Source organism: Protopterus annectens, chromosome 6.part0 (genome assembly GCF_019279795.1).
Source record: "Protopterus annectens isolate FY-2018-M chromosome 6.part0, PAN1.0, whole genome shotgun sequence".
Lineage (NCBI taxonomy): Eukaryota > Metazoa > Chordata > Ceratodontiformes > Protopteridae > Protopterus > Protopterus annectens.
In genome coordinates this window covers 596,394,245-596,416,189 of record NC_056737.1, presented here as the reverse complement: position 1 = coordinate 596,416,189, position 21,945 = coordinate 596,394,245, and the positions used below count along the sequence as shown (strand labels likewise).

Here is a 21,945-nt window from a genome sequence, read left to right as displayed (position 1 = left end):
CCCTCAGAAGCAGGTGCCTGCACAGCGGCTCCGGACCCATCTAAGGTAGAGACATCCACAGGTTCCATAGTCGAAGAAGCATCTTGCGGGATACCGGACTCCGAATGAGTCTCATTAGAGGCCTGTGAATGTGTAGAAGCGGGTGTCAGGGGCTGCGAAAGCACTTCACTGAGTACCAGTGGACCGGTGACTAGCTTAACAGAAGCATCGGCAGTTTTGGACCTATGCGGTCTGTCTCTGTCTTTATCCTTACGTTTTTTCGGAAGATTAGTAGTTGAATGGCTTAACGAAGCCATTTCGGAATACGGAGAATGAGAGACAAAGAATTTACTGACAAAGATAGCCCGACAATGAATAATTCAGGCGTCGAACAAGGCACAAAACCAACAGCGAGGAACGTCATGTTCTGGGCCTAAACAGGTGACAGTAAGAATGAAAATCTCTGGGAGGTATTTGCTTTCCACAGGCAAGACAATTGTTAACTTTTTCTGACATCGGTTAGAGCAAGAAAAAAGGATCCCCAACAGGGTACTTAGCTTTAGAAGACACTGGGTTCGAAACTCGAAAAATGAAAATTTCAGGTAGTGGACGACCGTCACTTGCGAACTGCTTCTGCTTCGGGATCCCGCGCGGCAAGAAAAGCTGATGTAGTGGCGTTGGCTGCATGTTTTATACCCCCTGATGACCTGACGTGATGGAAAAGGCGACAACATCCAACAGAGAAATCCCAAGACTCTGGTATTCGGGCCGACTGAGGGCTACCTGCAGGCAGATAACCCAAGTGTGATGACTGCAACAGTGAAACACGAAGAACATCTGCAAACATCAGAGGTGGAAATGAAGAAAATACTGAGTATGAGACTACTCAGTAAGGGATGTTTAAAAAAATATGGAATTAGGACAGAGCACATAGGGAAAATCTGAGTTTTTCTGTTGTACCAGAGAAACTGGAAGGAACAGAATGTATTAATTTTATGAAGGCACAAATAAGCAACTGAACTGGTATTCTACAGAAGGAGCTATTAATTGAAAGGGCACACCATGTGTATACTCCAAATTTGGTCATGAGACAGCAGCCAAAGACCTTTGTTCATAAAGATACAAACCTTCTATCAGAAAGAGTTGATCCTGACAAAACTGTGGCAAAAGGGTAAAATATTAAAAGTTGGAGACAGTATTGTGTTTCTGGAAAATGATTATTCACTGTATACCAGGCAGAAGAGAAACACATGTATTCCAGTAATCAGGGAATGTTGAAAGGCAGGTGTGAGATTCAAACTGCTGTATCCAACTGTCTTCAGAATAGCTTTTTTTTCCCTGGAGGATCAAAGACATTTTAATGCAGAACAGGCTAAGGAGGAAATACAAACATTTGTCCAACAATAAAGTAAAATTGAGCCATCAAGCAGAAGGGAGGCTCTTCTTCTCAGTCTGATGATAATGCAGAAGGAGAACCTTTGCCTGTGAAACCTTTTCTACTGTTTCAAAGGACAATTCTTGAGAGATGGAGAAAAGCATAGGAGTTGACCATAAGAATTGGAAGTACCTTGGAATTGAACCAGAATATGAAGTTGGAAGATGGAGGTGAACCGGAAGAAGAGAAGCAACACAGAAATTGGTTAATAAATTTGAGACTGAAAAACATCAATCACATTTGTGAAATACGGCTGTATAAGAATAAGTGGAAAAAGTGGGCTTTTGTTGACATTGTTAAACTTGTGGCTAACTGAAAAGCATTTTTTTTATTTTGTGTCAGTGTTTGGAAGGACTCTGGAGGGAGGGACGAAGGAGGAAAAAGGGAACTGTAAACAAAACAGTTTCTGTTCTTAACACTATTTCTGTGAAACTTTTCACAATATAATTTGCATATTTTATAGTAAAGTATTTTTAGTTCTTGTATGTGATAGTTACTAAAGTAACATATGCCTCTTTTCTTTTCTCTCTCTCTTTTTGGTATTAAGAAATGTAAGCATTACAGTGCAAAAAGAGAAGCAAAGCTACGTAAAAGCATGTTTGTTAATAGATTGTAATCTTTGGTTGTTGAGATGGGGATAGGGTATAAAACTATGCAGATCATGATTTATGTAGCGCTAGCATCGTTTCTCTTATATTTGCATAGATGTATGTCTGGATTAAGACCCTTGGCTTAATCTAATAAATGTTAAGTGGAAACAAGTAAATATGGGAACACTGAATGTAATGGAAAGTTTTCCTTTAGCAAAAAGTGTTTCAGCTTGTCTTTCAGGCTGCAGCAGAGGACTACATTTTTTCTACTTTCTATTACATTTCCATGGAGATAAGCTGATAATTGGGCAGTAAAGGAACACTGATTTCTTTGAGGCTAAAAGTTAATGATTTTTGAAAGCACTTGCATTGTTTTCACAGCTGGGGAGAAATAACGATAGTAAAGTAACAGGCACCAATTAGTGTAAGTAGAAGCAAAAGCAATAACTTGCATCTTAGCATGGCTAACTTCAATTTCAGGTTTATTAGGGCCTTTGTTAGCAGGTGTCTGTTTGGCACAAATGTTCCTATTAGGGAGTTAAAGTTTATTATATGAAGATATACAGCCAAACACTAATGGGTGCACGTATCACAAAAGCTGGGAATAGACCTTTAAAAAAGCTGCCATATGTAATAGGTGGGAATAATGACTTCTTACCATAATGGCAATACTTTCCATATTATCTTGTAATGTGAATGGTCTCACAGGTATAGACAAAAAGGAAAGAATACTTAATTATATTAAGAAATGCAAATAGCAATGCTACAGGAGATGCACTTAGAAAGAACTGATAGATGTGGACCAATGTGGTTTTGTGGAGGGGAGACGGACGTTAGACAACATTAACATAACAATGATGATCCAGAGGGAAACAGACTGTAAGAAAATACCACTGTTATTAGTGGGTCTTGATGCAGAGAAATCATTCCTGAGATTAAGCTAGATTTAATGATTAGGGTGGTGGAAACATTTGCATTTTCTTATACAATAATAAGGTTAATTAGAAGGATATATGAGGGATTGGAGGCAAAAATTAAAGTTAGAGGGGTTTGTGTAATATTTTAAAATCAGTAGTAAAGAAAATAAGGGACTCAGAAATTCAAGGATCTAATTTGTATGGTGTTCAAGAAAAGTTGGCTTTATTTGCACTTGATATTATTTTATGCCTCATGGAATCAGAAAAGGACATCTTAGTGTTGTGGACATTCTGAGACTGATCCGGGTTTTTTTTTTCGTGACGTAAAATTAATGAAGATAAAACAAATGCTATATCTATAAGCTATGTACTTACACATGAATTGGTTCAGCCATACCCTTATTTATAGGGACATGATAAAATGAAGAAACTGTGTACCCACACATGAGATTCTGTTATGACAGCTAAGGTTACGTGGGAAGAGATTAATAAAAGATAATATAAAAACTGAGAAACTGGAAGTTCTTGCTTGTTGGATATGGATAGCAGGATACAAGCAGTAAAAATGTTTTTAGTCTATTTAGTTTTATACACAGATCAGACCTATTTTTATCAACCAGAGGAGAAGTTGTGGATAGTAATAAAGTATTGATGGATTTTATTTGGGATGGGAAGAGGGCAAGAGTCAAGTGGGCTAAGTTCATCCTCCCAGTAGAACAAGGAGGTTTAAGATTACCTGATTTGAAGGGATATTTTAGAGCTTCACAGTTAAGGCTGTTATACATAACTTTGGCATAAAGCTAGAATTCAAAGTGGAAAGGGATGATGATGAAGCAGGCATTTAATTCAAGAAGTAAGGAATGAATGGGATTTTGGATGCAGATTCTTGAGGAGAATAACAGTCCTGTGGAATATTTTATTCATAAAGTAGCAGAAAGTATGCTACAAACTAAGCTAACACAGGAGTAGAGAAAGGAGATTCTGCCGATAGGTATGACTAAAGGTACAGGGAGTAGGCAAGAGAAGGCTGGAATTTGCTGGAGGAAGCTAGCAAAGGAACCAATGTATTGGGAATAAATAATTAGAAAGGGAAAGGAAATGGAATGGAATGAGATCAAGAAGACATTTGGAAAGCAGGCTAGTGATTGTTTTCCATACCAGGTATTGATATCCGTGTATAAAGAAAGAGAAAGAAATTGGGGGACCCTAAATGAAAGACCTGCACTGGTTGCATTTTTAATTGAGTATAGAACAGAAATTACTGTTAAAACAGGGATAATTAGTAAGGCATATAAAATACTCCACAATAACTATAGGAATTGAAAAGACGACATCAGAAAAGACTGAGAAGAGAGAATTAGATATGCAGTTCACAAAAAAAAAAAAAAAACTATGGGGAGCATATGTATTGCTCCCAAATATGCAACAAAATCTGGAAGATTTTGGATTTTTGCTGGAAGTATTTTCACAGATACTTTTATACCTCAAGCAGACTCCATATAATTTTTTCTCGGGTAAATACCAAATGGTGGAGGTGCATTAGGGAAGAAAGAGGTCCCTGGGCGCATATGTTCTCAAGTTTGATGAGTTGGCAGACTTTAAAAATTCCCAGTAAAGTACTCTATCCAGCTCACTTGCTGAGCAAATGAGTATAACTAAGGAACTGATTTTTTTTTGAGCGGGGATACAGGATTTGAACTGCCTAGACAGTAAGCCCTTATTAGATGTAATGATTGTGGCTGCCAGCAAAGCAGTTACTAGAAAAGGAAATCAAAGTCTAAACCAACTATACCTGAAGTATATGGAAAAAAAGGTAAAAGAACAAAGTGAGATCTTTACAAAAGGCTAAGAATAAATTACATAGAAAAAATGGAAATTGTGTGAGCAATACATGCATAAAAATCTTTTGGTGGAGGAGCGAGGTTTAAGAGAAAGCGGGAACTGAACAATTTATACAATGTTGCTTTGATTATATGATATATAACAATATACGTGATGTGTATAATGTTTGTTAATGTGAACTTGTTAATATGGCTTGATTATGATTAAGTTCGCCTATGTCGTAAGTGATAATTTTAATAAAGGTGTTTAAAAAAATCTTTCACTTTGATATTACATAAATTGATCAATTTTGCCTTCCTTTAAACCTCACTCTTCCTCCCGAGCATTATTCCACATGTATTGTTATCACAAGTTAATTTATTTCTATGAAATTTGCTCATTTCCTTTTCTAATGATCTTACTTTCATTTTTTTCCTTTATATAATTCAAAACTGCCATTACGTTGGTATAGCTTTTGATATCAATTTTCTACCAAATGCTTTTATCATAGGTTCATAGGTTGGTACTAGGCTATCAGCCCTACGGGCCTATACAAGCCTAGCCATAACAATTCCCTGGCTATTTCTTCCCACACTGTTTACTTCCCTGGACCCCTGTCTAGCAGGGCAACTGACATGATCCCCTGGGTGAATTTCCTTTTTCCCATCCAATCATCAAGGTTCCTTTTGAAGAGGGCCAGAGAGGCACTCTGCTTGACATGTATGGGCAATCTATTCCAGAGTCTGGGGAGTCTCTGGGTCAGGAACCTATCCCTTTTATTTTCATCCAGTAGTTTTATACTTAGTAATACCTTGACTTGTCTAGGCAATTCAGATCCTATACCCTCGAATAATAATTTCCTTAGTTATTGCCATTTTCTTCACAAAAATTTCTCTGAAAATACCATGTAGGAAGTTTTTCAAAAATATGCTAACTTGTTGCATTCCAAATGAACATGTATCCGCTACCTTTGCTTTACTCATTACATCTCCAACATTTGCTGTCTGAGGACAAATCCAAAAAAAAAAAAAAAAGAATTTCATGCAAAAATCTAAACCATCTGAACGTAGCATATTTGTGAGCCCCCCAAATTTCCTCCCAGTGTTCCTTTTTAAGCTGCCTTTCTTTTCTCTCTTACCATTTCCTTCTAACCTTCTATGACTGATTCCTAGATTTATCATGCAATGTTTTATACAACCTAATAATTATCCCTTTTTGAACAGCTTTTGTTCTAGACTAAACTAAAAACGTCTACCAAAATTGATATTTTCTCAATACCGTTATCAATCCCTAATAATGAATGCTGCTGTCTTTAACATGCTGTCCAAACTTTTGCCTATCATTGTCCCACTGTAGTACCTTTCTCTCCCGAGTTATTTGCTTCCAATACCTTAGTTCCTTTGCTAATTTCCTTCATTAAATTCCAGCTCCTTATGAATCTGTGCTTATAGACACCCCTTTTGGTTAAATCTTGGTAAAATCTCTAGTCTGTATTGGCTTAGTTCTTAGAATACTTTCTTTTACTTCATGAATATCATATTATGTACAGCTGTTACTCTTCTCCTTAAGGTCTTGCATCCAAAATCCTAATATGACTTGACCCCCCCCCCATTTCATCATCACCCTTTTCCACTTTGATTTATAACCTTCTGCTGGAGTTATTTGTTAATTTTGTAACTAAAATTTACTCCTTTAAATCAAGTAACCCTAAATTGTTCTATGGGGGGAAAAATTGTGTCCTTCAGATAAATTCTTCCAACTCTTTAATTGCCAGCCACAACTACTTAATTTGTTGATAAAAATTTGCCCAATCTTTATATGACTAAAGGGACTAAAGTATCATATCTGTAATCAAGAGCTTCCAGTTTTATAATTTTAAAGGTTTTATTCAGTTTAGTCACTTTCCACCTATCCTTAGCTGCCACAAGAGAATCCTTTTTAATCCATGTACCTATATGTGATCCTGCCCCATAAGTATGGGCATTTTGTTTTATCTTCAATTATTTTTATATCATTAAAAGACTTAAAATTGTCTCAAAATGCTCTACAACACAAAAAATTGTCATTTTCTGTATTTCAAGTACAAAAAGAATACAATATATAAATAAAATGATCTGCAAATAAAACCACTTTTTCTTTATTGCCATACCAGTTGTATCCTTGAATGTGTGAATACTTTTATTTCCTTTACTAATGACTACAAGTATAAAGCAAGTAACAGAGAAGTGGACATTCCTGCCTTGCTTTTCTGTTGAAACACAGCTTGTTAGTGGAAAACCCTTCCACCTTAATTTTTGACTTGTATGTACTCCCTAGTAGCCTTATTATTCACTCAGGAAATGCAAATGCTGTCATTGCCTTATTCATAAAATCCATCTAACTATGCCAAAGTCTTTTACAAGGCTAACCACCAATATCAATGTTTTCTTGCACTCGGCTTCTCTCTGGATCGTTGTTATTCTTTTAATGTTAAATGTTTACCTCCCCTGCATAAAACCACACTGATCCATACCCATCTGCTTTGGTAACATATTTGCCATAGTCTAGCTAATATACTCATAAAACTTTGTAGTTCTGGTTTAAAATCAGAATGAGTCTGTGACCTAAATGACCTTTACCGGTTTTGATTAATGCAGCCACCACAGCTTTCTTTCAGGATGCTGGTCCCCCCACTAAGATATTTTTGAAGAGAGCCTTCCTGATCCTTGATTACTCTGTTCCTGCAAAATTTCCACAGCAATACTGACGTTTTCAGAAATTTTCCTGTTGATTGCTTATATATCATTGTCTTTATTTCATCTCTTCCTGTCATCAACCCCCTTTTTTTCCATGAAGTTGGAACATCTTCCCCTCAAATGCAGGGACTGTGCCATTTACTACTGTTTTAGTCAACTTGGGGGTCAGTGCTCTTAGTGAATAAGGATATCACCCCTTGCATTGATTCCCCCAGATTAACTGTTTTTATTGAATTGGCTGTGAGATCCTTGACTCGTGCATGCTGATCACTGCCATTTAGATTTTATCTTCTTAAAGGCTGACATTTTTGGTGGATGATACCATGAGTTGTAAGCCCTTCATGCAGGTATCCTTTGCAGTTTTCCATATATAAAGAGTATCATTGAAGTTGAAATCCTTCCCCCATGTCTGAAATATTAATTTCCCTGACCCTGTCTCCCAACCACTTTTTCCTAAGATTTCAGAATAAAAGAACTGTCTTCATTCATACTTTGGTTCCATCTTTGCATGCATGAAAGAGACTTAACCCCCCCCCCAAAAAAAAAAAGCACTTTAACGAATTGTACATAATTGTCTTATTTAGGAAAGCAAGACAGCACATTCTGAAGAACTGCGTATTAACTGTATTGTTGACTGGCATGTCAAATACTGTAATTCTTTAGAGAAGTCTCTTAAGGCACACCTCATTAGAACTGCTGTATGTCACACAAATGTCTGTTCTCAGGATTTTTGGGGGAAGAACAGCTTAGACTTAATGTGGATACCTTTACAAGCATTGCAAGTTGTATACAAAGTTTGTAGGCAAGGGAGGGTTTGCACTGCATTTTTACAGGGGATGTTGTAGGTACTCTCTTTTTTATCCATATTGCTCAGGAGTCAACCCATATTTATTGGATTGTTTCCAGAATTACTTTTCTTTTATTGAGTAGTAGTTTGAGACAGTCACCATATCAGCAGATTTAGTAGAGGAAAACATTTGGGCTGTTAACCCCACTACATTTGTCCCCTTGTAGTATTTATTGGATCGTGCAATACAACACAGTCTGTATTCTAGAAGTTTACATTTCTATACACAATTAGATTTTTCAGTAGTGTGTAGGTTAATGCTATTGACAAGTGGTTTGAGATATATATATATAGTCCAGGTTTTATAGGAGGCTTATTGTAGTCTGTCATTACACACTAATTTGAGGGGCCAGCTTTGGCTTGCTCAGGTGGGGTAAACTGCCTAGTAAGATGGCCAGATTTGGTGCTTTTAATGACTAAGAAATATATATTTAATGGGTTGCAGTCCAAATTACTACTTTCTTTTAGTTTTATTGAGTACCTCGCATATCTGTACTTTAAATTCCATTTTTTTTTTTTAGTTTGTGCAGAGGTACTATCACATTTGAAGGCAGTGTAGGTGATCATCTGACTGCATTCTTATTTCTTATCAGGCAAGAGAACTGCAACAACATAAACGACAACAAAAGCAACAGAGTCATTTGAACTATTTTTTACAAAGTTGATTATAACTTGAAGGACTTGTTTAATGCAACTGGAAAATAGAGTGCTTTAATTTGAAATACACACAGTAGTGTCTTGTAAGCTCATTAGAGGCTTGTGATTTTGCTGCAGTTTCAGCGAGAGCTTGCTTCACTTTAGTCAGAATACAGAGCTTCCATTTTAAACCAGTGTCATTACTGTAGTCTGGCATGGGAAAAATTTGCTTTTTAACCAGAAATGGAAAACATCTGTGTCTAAAACTTAAGGGCCATGTCATAGAAATAGGGGCTTGAATTTCTTAGAGTAAGGGTGTCCTGATGTGGTTGAATATTCAAATAAACAAATGTCTGAAAACTATTCAGTAACTTGGGAACTGTTAAAAGTCTGTGAGATTGGGGGTGATTGCAATAGAATAATATATTTCAAAATAGAATTTACACTTGTGAGGTTTTGGAGACGAAGGATTTGTTCCTTTTTGAAATGTGTGCTTGAAAGGTAAAATTGCAATACAGTTGCATGTTTTTTTTATATGGATTTTAAATATGCATGCTATTAAGATATTTTTCTGAAGAACAATATGCACATTAAGGGTATTTTTTGAAGGAAAATGTGCGCAACAGGATCATACTTGTATCTAAGTTTTCATTGTCTTTTTTTCATGTGTAAAATAATTCTTGCAGTTCTTGTTGATGGTACAATAGTGTATTACCTACAGAATGTACCTTTGTGCAAGTTCTACTTCTCTACTGACATGAGAGTTTAGTAGTTCTTTTGTAGTCTAGCTAAATCTCAACAGTGCTAGGTTAAACTGAGTTCTTTTATTAGATTTAGTGAGTGGATCCGAATTATATTTAGCTGTTGGTTAATTGCTGCAGCTACTACCCTGTATTGGCCCTTTGTCTCCTGGTCCCTTTTTTCATGGAATAGGAGAATTCTATTGCAGGCATTGTTGCCAGTGGTTATTTTTGTGAACAAACCTGGGAAATAGGTACATGCTTGCACTGTGCAGTTGATCTTAGACTGCAGATGTCATAACATTCATGTATAAAACATTCTTGGTTTCTGTAAGTACGGAAATTAATGCAAATCCTTTTATCTTAACTTTAAAGGTATGACTCGAGCAAGAAATGAGCTGTGCCGCTGTGAGGATTTCATGGACTTGTACAAGCAGCTAGAGGCCATGTTATCACATTCCAGTTTATCTTCGACAAGTGAAAGCAATCTTTTCAGTACATTTACAGGTTTGTCTTTTGTTACCTTAGTACAAAACAGCTGTTAAAAATGTGAGGCTGAGCATGTGAGGGCAAACAGAATTATAGAAAGCATGTGCCCAATAAAGGACATGACTAAGTGGGAAATCCTGCCTTTAGATGTCTTGGTTCTGTTTTCTTCTCTGATGGATGGTTTTGGCAATATTTTCAGTGAGTTCCTATCCAAGAATTAATTAAAAAAAAAAAGACTATTTCTGGTGTTTGTACCAAGGATGACTGTATTTGTAGTGTAGTTCCTTAGGTCGTATGTTTTCTGTTTCTGTCACAGTGAGCCTCCCTCCAACTACATTAAAGCCCTTGGGTATTCCTTTGATGTCAGCAAAGTACTTTCGGCTTCCTTATTATATATATATGTATATATATATATATATATATATATATATATATATATATATATATGTATGTATATATAATTTGTTTAAATGTAGGCATGCATATAAATAAAATAGGCTTTGCTGTACAGAAACATACAAGGCCTGCCCCTCAAAAAAAATAAATAAATAAATAAAGGCACACACTGTTACAGTCTTGAAATAACCAGTATTGCCTGATGGAATATTATTCATTTACTACTGACTGGAGTCAAAACTTTATTTCATTTTCTGATATCCTTCTGCATTCTAGCCTCTTTCCACTTGAAATGGTATTAAATAGGTAATATGAAGTACTTAACATTTTAAAACTTGCTTGGGTCTCCTGTAAAATAGGTCTTGACCTCAGAATGGCTGAAATCAACATCTGAACAATACTGGTTAAGAAAACTTGCACGTAGTAAAGATTATTCTGCTAACAATTGCATTGTTTGCCTTTCAGTAATTTAGGTAGCTAGAGTATTTATAATATTAATGTTTTATAGTTGTTCTTAGTTAATTTTCATTCCATTAATTTTCTGATGAGCTTATTAGTGTATTAGATGGCATGTTTTGCACTCTTCTAATCTTACCAGAAAAGGGGATACTTCTGATGAGTCTATTTTACTGGTATGGCAAACAAATTGGTAAACTATAAGGAATAAACTGCAAAGTGGGTATGCAGAAACAGTGAGAGATAGCAGAATTTTTTTTTAAGTAAATTACATAGTTGGTGATATGTAACTAAATGTAAGCTGCACGCATTTTATTATACAGTACGTCAGTAGGCTGGATTGTTATAAAAAAAAAATTGTTACTGGCTAATTTATGAACTTAAGGAGGGACCGCTTAGCCTGGTCATGTAATGGCGGTTTGAGCCGGTGCTCCATTCCCAATCTTGAATAATTACATTTAAAGTATAATTAAGTAGTCCTTTGGATAGTAAAAAAAACAGTAGTGCAGTTTTGTAATCAGTAGCACCTTTCATCCTTTCAAAGGCAAGTGAAACTTCCAAGTGATAAACAATGGAGATGAAAGTATACACTGTATTAGGGAGACTAGAATGACTCTGTGTACAAATTAACATCTTTGAGGTTGGAGTTGTTAGGGGTAAGAACAGAGAATAAAAGTTTCAGGCAGAACTAGAAGATTAGAAGATTAATTCTTTTGTAACCTCAGGTGTTTGGATTCATTTCCCAATGCTGACACTGTATTGCAATATAAAAGGGTTAGGTGGTTGCTGCACACTATTGAGCATACTTTCCTTTAGATGAGATGTTAAGCCAAGGTCCCAAAAGCCTGAGCTGGTGGTAGGTCAGGTTATTAAAAAAAAAATCCCCCCTTCTTTTTATCAAAAAGAGTAAGGCTCTTCTTTACTGTAGAAATGATAAAATTCGGACATAAAGCCTAAAGTAACAGCTAAGTACTGAATAAATGTTTAAATATGTACATCTTCTGTCAAATGCATTGTCAAAGGGTTAATTAAGCATATTAATATCAAACAAGAAAATAAACTATATGTTGCCTTATTGTTCATCCACAAAACTCTTCGCTAGTACTAAAATGTCTTAGACATAATGCACATTTCATCTTATTGCTCATCTACAAAACTGTCGTTATTACTGAAATGTCAGTGGCTTTATCACATCTTTCTGATTTTATTTATTATATAAAACCTCCTGACATGTACTAGTCAGAAAAAAACATACAAAAGGCAGCAATTTATTCCCTTTTTCTACTCTGTCCCACTTTCATTTCCAATCAGCATATAATATTCTGTATCCATATTAGTTTTTATTCTGCAACATTGTATAACTCCTAAGCGTTCTCTCAGTACTTTATAATACTGGCTACATTTAAAAAAATGTGCTGTGCATCCTCTTCTACAATACAATCCCATAGCAGACATTTATTTTTATCATCTGCTTCTTAGTTCGTATTGCTGTGTACTGCTACCATATTTGGCATCGTGTGCCACAAAAAAATACCTCCATCCATATATACCTTTTTTCTGTCTAAATTTCCAAATCCATTTTGTAAGTAAAACTTAGTCATATTCCTATGTTCCATTCTTTTTCTAAATTCTCTTTTCAGTTTCCACATTAAGTGCTCATTCTAATATTCCATAAATTCTTCTTCTTCTAGTTTCCTTCTCATTTTTCTTCTAAAACTGTGTGTATTCTTCGTATTTCTAATGTATAAATGCACCCAACACATTTTTTCTGTTCATTTTCTCAAAAAAAATATTCAAAAATTTAAGAATATCCCTGGATGTAGTTTATCTAACCTTATTATATATGAATGTCTCAGATTTGTCCCCCCCCCCCAGAAAATAAATAATAGTATCAAGTAATCCCTTTTCTGTTTTTAATTTGGCATATACACTCCTGTCATATAATTCAGTACCCCAAAGTACTACATAAGTAGATTGTGTTTTAGAAACACAACTGTAAAGTCCTACAAAGGTTACATTTCTGTATAATTTTATTCTTCTGCTCCTTAACACTTTTGTTTCCTAAAATTATACTTGTTACATTAATGACTTTTTCTGAGAACTAAATACCTTCCCACCTTCACTCCATTCCCTAACTGCTCACTGTTCTCCCTATTCAGTTTTGTTTAAAAAAAAGTTTGACGATCACTTGTGACGTAGCCAAACATACATTTATATAAAAGTGAGCAAACCATATTAACAAATTCACATTTACAATATATTCTTCTATACAGTATAATCAATCCAACATTATGTAAATTGTTCAATTCCTGCCTTCTCTTAAACCTCATTCCTCCTGCAGAACATTCTTCTGCATGTATTGTTCCCACAATTTCCCTTATTTTTTTGTGTAATTTGTTCCTACACTTTTCTGATGATCCCAGTCCCTGTTCGTTTATCTCTGTCGCGTGGGTTTCCTCCGGGTGCTCCGGTTTCCTCCCACATCCCAAAGACATGCAGTAGGTGAATTGGACACTCTAAATTGGCCCTAGGTGTGAGTGTGTGCCTTCTGTGGAAGGTTGGTAAAACTCCACTGCCAGTCATGAGCGGACAGATGATCCGCTGTGGTAACCCCTAACCGGGAAAAGCCGAAAGAAGAAGACGACGACAGTATTCACTACTTCACATATGATTAGTTTAGACTTTGATTTCCATTTTCTAGTAATTGCTTTTTTGTCAGCAACTAGAATTAAACTTAACAAGGGATTACTATGTTTAGGCAGTTCAGATCCTGTATCCAGACTAAAAAAAAAAATAATTTCTTTAGTTGCTTTTTTTTTTGCTTGCCCAGTATTTCCTGATAGAGTATTCTGTAGGGAATTTTTTAAATCTTCTAATTTGTTGCAGTCTGAAAACATGCTCCCAGCTACCTCTTTCTTCCCTAATCACACCTCCAATATTTGCCATCTACTTGAAAAATTCTTTGAAGTTTGCTCTGGGGTAGAAAAGTACCTATGTAAACATTTCCAAGCAAAATCCTAAATCTTATAGACTTTTTTACTTATTTGGGAGGCATACATATATCCTAACATTGTTTCTTCTTGAATTTGCTAATCTATTCCCCAGTTTCTCTTAACCTCCTCTGATTGATTTCAATGGTTATCTTGAAATATTTCAGATGCACTACTACTAATCCCTTTTTTAACAGCAGCTTCTGTTTTTGATTCAGCTAAAAACTCAACCAGTGCAGGTCTTTCACTCAAGATCTATCCCTTTTTATTTGCCTATACTCTGGTGTTAATCCCTGATAGGGAAGGCAGTCTCTAGCCTGCAGTCCAAATCTTCCCATTCTTCTCCCTATTCAGTTTTAATCCTACAAATGTCATTCTCCTTTCAGCAAACTTAATTACCTCCATTACCCACAATTTGTTTCAGTCTATTAAAAGTACATCATTTGCATATGTTAAAATACGCTGAGTCCGTATTCCATTCTTTGTTACCCACCTATCTTCCTTAATATACTTAACACACTTTACTGTCACTACATTATTAAGTAAGCAGTAACAAGTAGTCCTGTCAAAACACTCCTGTTCATCATCTTAGTTCTTCCCATTATCCACCTATAAGTAACTTATCCCCAAAACCATTTTACATTGACCTCAAACAAAAAGTAATCTTTTAATCGAATCCATAGAACCTGAGTGTTCCAAACATGTACATGATTTAAATCCATTTGCCTTAGTAATATCACAAGCCACCAGCATAGTATGTCCTTAAGGAATACATCATCCACTACCCATTTCACCAGAATCAACCATTCTCTAACTTTTCTACAGGAGTTGTATAAACTACTTCACCCCAGCCTCCCTGAAACTCTTTATCCTACTTTGAAAAATGTATGTAAATATCTTATAATCTGTATTGAATGAAACAGTATGACACTAGTTCTTTACATTTTATGTATGCCTTTTTCTCATATAAATGTAATTGCTGGTTCCATTATTCTGTTATCAGTCACCCTTTCACTAAGCTATTCATTCATAGCTTTAAAAAAAAAAAAAAAAACTTCTATTCACAAGATCCTTGGAAAACGTATAACCTAATGCCGTCTTTACCTGGAATGCTATTCTGTTTAACCATAACTGGTACATAGTTTATTATTTTCAAATAATTTTCTCTGTTCATCTCCTTCCTTAATTACTCACTTATTGCCTTAACTGTCCATTCTAGTGACTCTGTAATTACTGATTTGTAAACTAAGTTTGCATACTGAGAAGCAATGCCCATTACCTTTCCTTCTACATATTTTATTAACATACTTGATGTCCTTCCATTCATGTGTCACAGTATTTGTAACCTCTTGAAATCCCTATCGGACAGCCCGACATCCAGCCAATTGGCAGTTAATTACCCAGGACTAGTGGGTATTAAACATAGTATCCCAGGTATACAGATTTAATTTCCAAACGGATGGCCAGATCTGCCACAAAACCAGTGGGCAGAGGCCCAGAAACAAGTCATGTCCCTCATGGATATGGAACCCGTACCAGAAAAGGAAAAAGGACAAAGTTATTATTCAAGACTTTTCCTGGTACTCAGAAAAGACAATTCATTGCGTCCAGTTCTCGACTTAGCGATTTTAAACACGTTCCTGGACATTCCAAAATTCAAAATGCTGACTTTACAATAGCTACTGTCTATGCTAGGCAGGAATGCTTGGTTAGTAACTCTAGACTTAAAGGAGGCATACCTGCATATCCCAATAAGGGAATCATGCAGAAGATACCTTCGCTTCAAAGCAGGTTTTTTGCATTACCAATTCTTTGCACTGCCCTTTGGCTTATCTGCTGTGCCCAGGGTCTTTACAAAATACCTGGCACCAGTAATTGCATTCTGCAGGCAAAGAAGCATTCAAATTTATCCTTATCTGGACGACTGTCTCATTCAAGCAGAGGCCAAGGACACTCTTCTTCAACATCTGGCGTTTGTAAAAAGGCTTCTAGTATGCCTAGGGAACACCATAAATGAAAATAAATCACAACTGGTACCCTCTCAAAAAATTACATTCCTGGGTGCAAGCTTAAATACAACTGCCTAGATGGTTTATCTCACGCCAGACAAACAAAGGCAACTGATAACGTACTTCAAACAAATGGCAACAAAAACCCAGTTATCTGCAAGACAGATTCTGCAGGCTTTGGGGTTCATGGCATCCTGCGTTCTACTAATTCCATATGCGAGACTGCATATGAGGAAACTTCAGAGGTACCTAAAAAGTTTATGGAGTCAACATTGTCAAAGTCTGGAAACCTTGATTCCTCTCATTCCCTGCCTGCAACAGGAGTTTCTTTGGTGGGCAGAGACATGTCACCAAAACAAGGGACTGTCATTCACTCTACCTCCTGCCACCCAAACCCTAACTACAAACGCATCAGTCTATGCTTGGGGGCCCCACCTGGTAGGGAGATGCATTCAGGGCAAATTGAGCCCAAACCAAATGCATCTGCATATCAACCAGAAAGAGATGCTAGTTGTACAGAATGCTCTGACAGCCTTCAAGGACTTACTTCATCCAGGACAACTACTGATAAAGACGGACAACACCACAGTTATGTGGTACATAAACAAGCAGGTGGGTACCCACTCCTACCCCCTTTGCAGACTAGCCATGGCCTTGTGGAAGACAGCCTTGACTTACCAAATACATCTTCAAGCTAATTTCCTGCCAGGAAAGCAAAATACTCTGGCAGACGACCTAAGCAGAAATCTTATGGACCCGCACGAATGGAAACTGGATCCACAAATCTTCAGCATGTTAGCACAGAAATGGGGGAGCCCAGACATAGATCTATTTGCCTCTCCCCAAAATTATCAGTTGGACAAATTCTGCACAAGAACTCATCACAAATAAAAGCATGGAAGGTGGATGCCCTATCCTTCAGCTGGAAAAACCTATCAGTCAATGCCTTTCCCCCTCTACCTCTACTCTCCAAGGTCTTACTAAAAGTCAGACAGGAAAAACCAAAAATGATCCTAGTTGCTCTGTACTGGCCTCACCAGCACTGGTACGCACTTCTAAGGAATATGTCTCAGCTTCCTCCATGGTACTCGCCTCAAATACCTCATCTACTGTCTCAGCAGAACTGTCAAATTCTGCACACTCAGCTCCAAACTCTGAATCTTGCAGCATGGCTGATCAACTAATTATTCAAACAACACCTCTCAGTAAATCTGTGATGGATGTCATTTTGGAAGCCAGAAGGCCTAGTACTAGAAAATCTTATGCTGATAAATGGAAGAGATTCTGTGCTTGGAACCAAGCACAAGGAACAGACACAGCAAAGCCCAATATTCCTCAGATTTTGCAATATTTGACTGAGATGCTTGACAAGGGCCTGTCTTTTTCTTTAATGAAAATCCATGCCTGTGCCATCTCGGCTCATTACAACACAGAGCCTCCCCTCTTTTCTCATCATCTGCTTAAACAGTATCTTAAAGGGGCCAAAAATTTAAGGCCTCCCAGAAGATCACAAACTCCTGTATGACACCTCAATTTTGTGCTGGAGAAACTCACTGTGCCTCCTTTTGAGCCAGCAGCTACTGCAGATATAAAATTTCTATCCTGGAAAACAGCTTTTCTCTTGGCAGTCACTTCAGCACGAAGGGTTTCAGAACTACAGGCTCTCATGGCAGTGGAGCCTTTTATTATATTTTACCCGGACAGGGTGTCCCTCAGGACCAATCCTTCTTTTATGCCTAAGGTGGTATCCAGTGTGGCTCTTAACAAGACCCATCCACCTGCCAACTTTTTATCCAAATCCGCAGAACAAGGGGGAACAGATTCTGCATTCATTGGATGTGATTCTACTTAAACAGGAGCAAATCTCTAAGAAAGTCTGAGCAACTACTGGTAGCATTTGCTGCAGGATCAGAGAGGAAGGCTATATCAAAGCAGACTATTTCTGAGTGGATAAGCCACTGCATTCATTTCTGCTACTTGCAACATGGTAAACCTGTGCCCAAGGGGATCAGATCACATTCCACCAGGTGTGCCTCTACTTCAGCAGCTTTTCTCAGAGGAGTTTCAACCAAAGACATTCTAGAAGTTGCTACTTGGAGCTCTGTTCATACCTTCACAAAGCATTATCATTTGCCTCTCTTCTCCAAATCCAGGGCAGGCTTCGCCACTGCAGTTCTGCAGGGCCTTATGGCCGCTCCTGATGCTGTTTAGCTCCATCCTCCCATCGATAGCTTTGGGATTCTACCCAAATGTAGTGACTGTAGCAGTGAAACATGAAGAACATAGTACAGTTGTGTACACTTAACATAAATGTAGATGTTCGAGTGTATTCACTGTTGCAGTCCGGGTTACCCACCCGCCATCCCCCTTTCTATACCTTTACTTTCCTTCACTATACACAAAAGCCTTTGTGGTGTATTTGCTTTGAGTTGAAGGTAAAGTTTGTTTCTAAAAGTGCATTTATATATATTTACTGTTTATATTTGCTCCCCATATGGGGGGCACCTGACATCTGGGGCAAGAAAAACTGAATAAAATGGCATTGGCTGCATGTTTTATACCCCTGACCACCTGACAACATAGAAGAAGAGACAGCAACCGACGCAGGACCCAAGACTTAGTTATTCAGGCTGACTGAGGGCAACCTGCCAGCAGATTACCCAAATGTAATGACTGCAACAGTGAATACACTCGAACATCTGCATTTATGGTAAGGGTACACAACTGTACTTTTCTGTGAGCTCTGGGTTTCATTACATCCACCATTCTTATGCTCCCTCTGTCCAAACTCCAGATGAGAAAGTTTCACAAGCTGTTTCAGTGGTTTCTGAAGTCAGTTTGGCTTCAAATTGCACACCATCTAGACTTTGTAGTTCCTCTTCTTCCTGTCAAAAAGGAACTTCACTGGTGGATCCCGCAATTCTCTAAATTCAGGACTCCCTTTTCATCCCCCTCTTCCCTCTCAGGAACTGTTCACAGATGCTTTAGACGTGGGAAAGGGGAGCTGTTTTTGGATCCCTAAAATCACAGGGGGTGTGGTCACCTTTTCAGCAGAAGGGAGCACATCAGTGTCAGAGATGAGAGCTCTTCTACTGCCTCTTCAAGCTTTTCATCCTCTTTTTTCCCCAGGACCTGTTGAAGTATTTACAGACAATAACACAGAATACGATACATAAACAAATGGGGGGAACAAATTCTTACCTTCTTTGCCGGTTGGCACTCCTGGTATGCAATCTTGTTGTCTAGTATCAAGTGACTCTTCAGGCAGTTTACATTTCCTGAAGTAAAAACATTGTGGCAGACACACTGAGCAGGTCATTAACTCAATCCCATGAATGGATGCTTCACAAGGATGTTTTTCTGGACATTGTCCACCAGTGGGGTACTCCTCAAGTAGATCTATTTGCCTTCCCTCTGAACAGACAACTTCCCCTGTTTTGTGCCAGTGTCCCAGTTCGTCTGGTGTGGAAGGTGGACCTCCTGTCTTTTTCTTGGAAGGGGATGTTTCTTTATGCATTCTCTCCCCTTCCTCTCATTCCAAACTCCTGTTCAAAATTCAAGAGGATGCTTCCAAAATCATGTTGGTGACTCTCTTTTGGCCGAGATAGCATTGGTTCCTTCTGTTTCTGCATTTAGCCAAGGGCAGTCATCACAAGTTGCCTCACAGAGTGGACCTATTCACACAAGGGAAGGGATCTCTCATCCACCCCCACCTGTCCACTCTTCAGCTGACACTGTGGGTGATAGGATTTTGATTTCACATAGACACCTTTTTTCAGAGGACTTGCTTAGGGTCTTTTCGAAGGCCAGGAAACCCAATACTAGGAAATCCTACTTATCCAAATGGAAGAAGTTTCCTGTTTGGTGTCTGTCTCGTAACCTGAATCCACTTACTGTGGAAATTCTTTTGGTTCTTTCTTACTTGTGTATATTGCTGAATGCTGGTTTGGCCTATTCTTCTGATAAGGCCCACTTATCAGATATGTCTGCTTGTCTGCCTTTATCTCCTCCTTTAGCTTCTAGATTTGAAGCTAAACAATTCCTTAAAGATGCCTTCATATTAGGCCTCCCAGGAAGCCTGTTCCTCCTCCCAAGGATCTTAATTTTGTTTTAGATAAATTGACTCCGGCTCCTTTTGAGCTTGCTGCTTCAGTTTCTTTGCAACATTGCTCTTGGAAGACTGCTTTTGTTGGTCCTTACTTCTGCCAGGTGGGTGTCTGAGCTTCAAGCCCTTATGGATTGTCTTCCAAATTCCTCCTTTTTTGATGTTTCATAAGGGCAGGGTCTCCTTGCTTGCTAATCCTTCTTTTATGCCCAGGGTGGTTAATGAGTTGTCACTTAATCAGTCTGCTCATTTACCTACTCCCCCCCCCCCCCCTTATGCAATCTGCCATTGACAGGGTGCTGCATACTTTGGTGCTGCATACTTTAGATGTACATAGACAACTTAGATTTTATTTGGATAAGACTAAGTCTATTAAAAAATCTGATCAGTTGGTTGGTAGGTTGGTTGTTTTCATCCTAGGTTCCTAGGATTGGCTATATCCAAGCAAACTATTAATTCTTGGACTCAAGGGCTATTTCTTTTTGTTATACTTTTCATGGTAAGAGCCTTTCTTATTCTGTGAAGGCTCATTCTACTAGAGCTGTAGCTTCTTCTGGTGCTTTTTCAAGGATATGGATGCTAACCCTATTTTTGAGGCTTACCAAGCATTACCAGTTGAATGGAAACTCCAAAGTTAGAGATGGTTTTACTAGGACCATCCTTCGTGGCTTTCTAGAGGGCTCTGCTAGTCCACCTTCCTCCAAGTTTCTTCTTGAGCTTTGGCACTCTCCCAGAATTTACAAATACTGCAACATATGAATGAAAGAACATAGTACAGTTGTGTAAAATTTTAACATAACAGTAGATGTTCTTTCCTTCAACGTCACAGTATTCACTTCCTCACTCTTCCCCGTGGTCCATTTCCCTCCTGAATGTACTGTTACCTCTTGGTTTTCCTTGGACTAGCTTTCCTACTGGGTCTATCAGTTCTGAGGATGGTACATCCGGATGTCCCCTTTATATGCCCTACACTACACGAGGAGCCATACGTGTGACATACGGCGTACCTTAAAGCAGCAGTAGTCTTTTGTATACTGTCAGGGCATCAGGCTGCCCGATGCAGGGAATCCCAGACATTCCGACTACTGCAACACTGAAGAAAAGGACATCTACTGTTATGGTAAGATTTTATACAACTGTACTTTATTCAAACAGTTCATCACATTTTCTTCTTTCTTGACCAGTTGCCCTAACAAAAGCATAACCCTACCCACCTTTCCCCTCTTAAAATATCTTTATTTACTAATGCCTTCATTTATTTCTTTTCTATACCTCATTCTCCTTTTATAACAAAAAAAGTCTGCATTTTTTTCATATCCATTAAAATAACTGTTTACTTTGTTCTGTTTGTTTTAAAATTTTTTCTTCAGTTACACATTCTTGCTAATATTTTTTTTGAACACCATTCACTTTTTATCCATTTTTCGTAATATTCTGTCATGAATCTTTCCATAATTCTGTCATTTCCCCTTCTAACTTTCTTTCCTAGACCATTAAGCAGTCAACTTCTTTGCCCATTCCTGTCCTACTGACCTCCTGATTCACTACGTATTATCCCTGTATTGCGCAATAAAGTTAAACCTATTAATATTTTACCACCTCTATTTTCTTCCAGAGTTATTAGGAATACATACAGACCCACATGCATCCTGCAAAACTCTGATAGTGGCCTCCTTACAGGTGCTCTATTTATAAATCTGACAAAGGCATTTGACCTCATTTACTACTGTCTTCTCCAAAACAAAATAATTGAAAATGGTACCAGTCTACACACCACTCCTTAGTTTAAAAACGTCCTCA

The 21,945-nt window shown here is 37.7% G+C and overlaps 1 protein-coding gene across 2 annotated transcripts in view; it reads left to right on the top strand.

The window, feature by feature from the left end:
* FANCM (FA complementation group M) overlaps positions 1–21,945 on the top strand; it is a 2,552,324-nt gene that overhangs the window by 1,053,986 nt on the left and 1,476,393 nt on the right. For both annotated transcript variants that reach the window (XM_044074265.1, XM_044074264.1), the window contains exon 7: positions 10,076–10,207. In XM_044074265.1, coding sequence (XP_043930200.1) covers positions 10,076–10,207 — 132 coding nt within the window. The remainder of the gene's footprint in view (positions 1–10,075; positions 10,208–21,945) is intronic.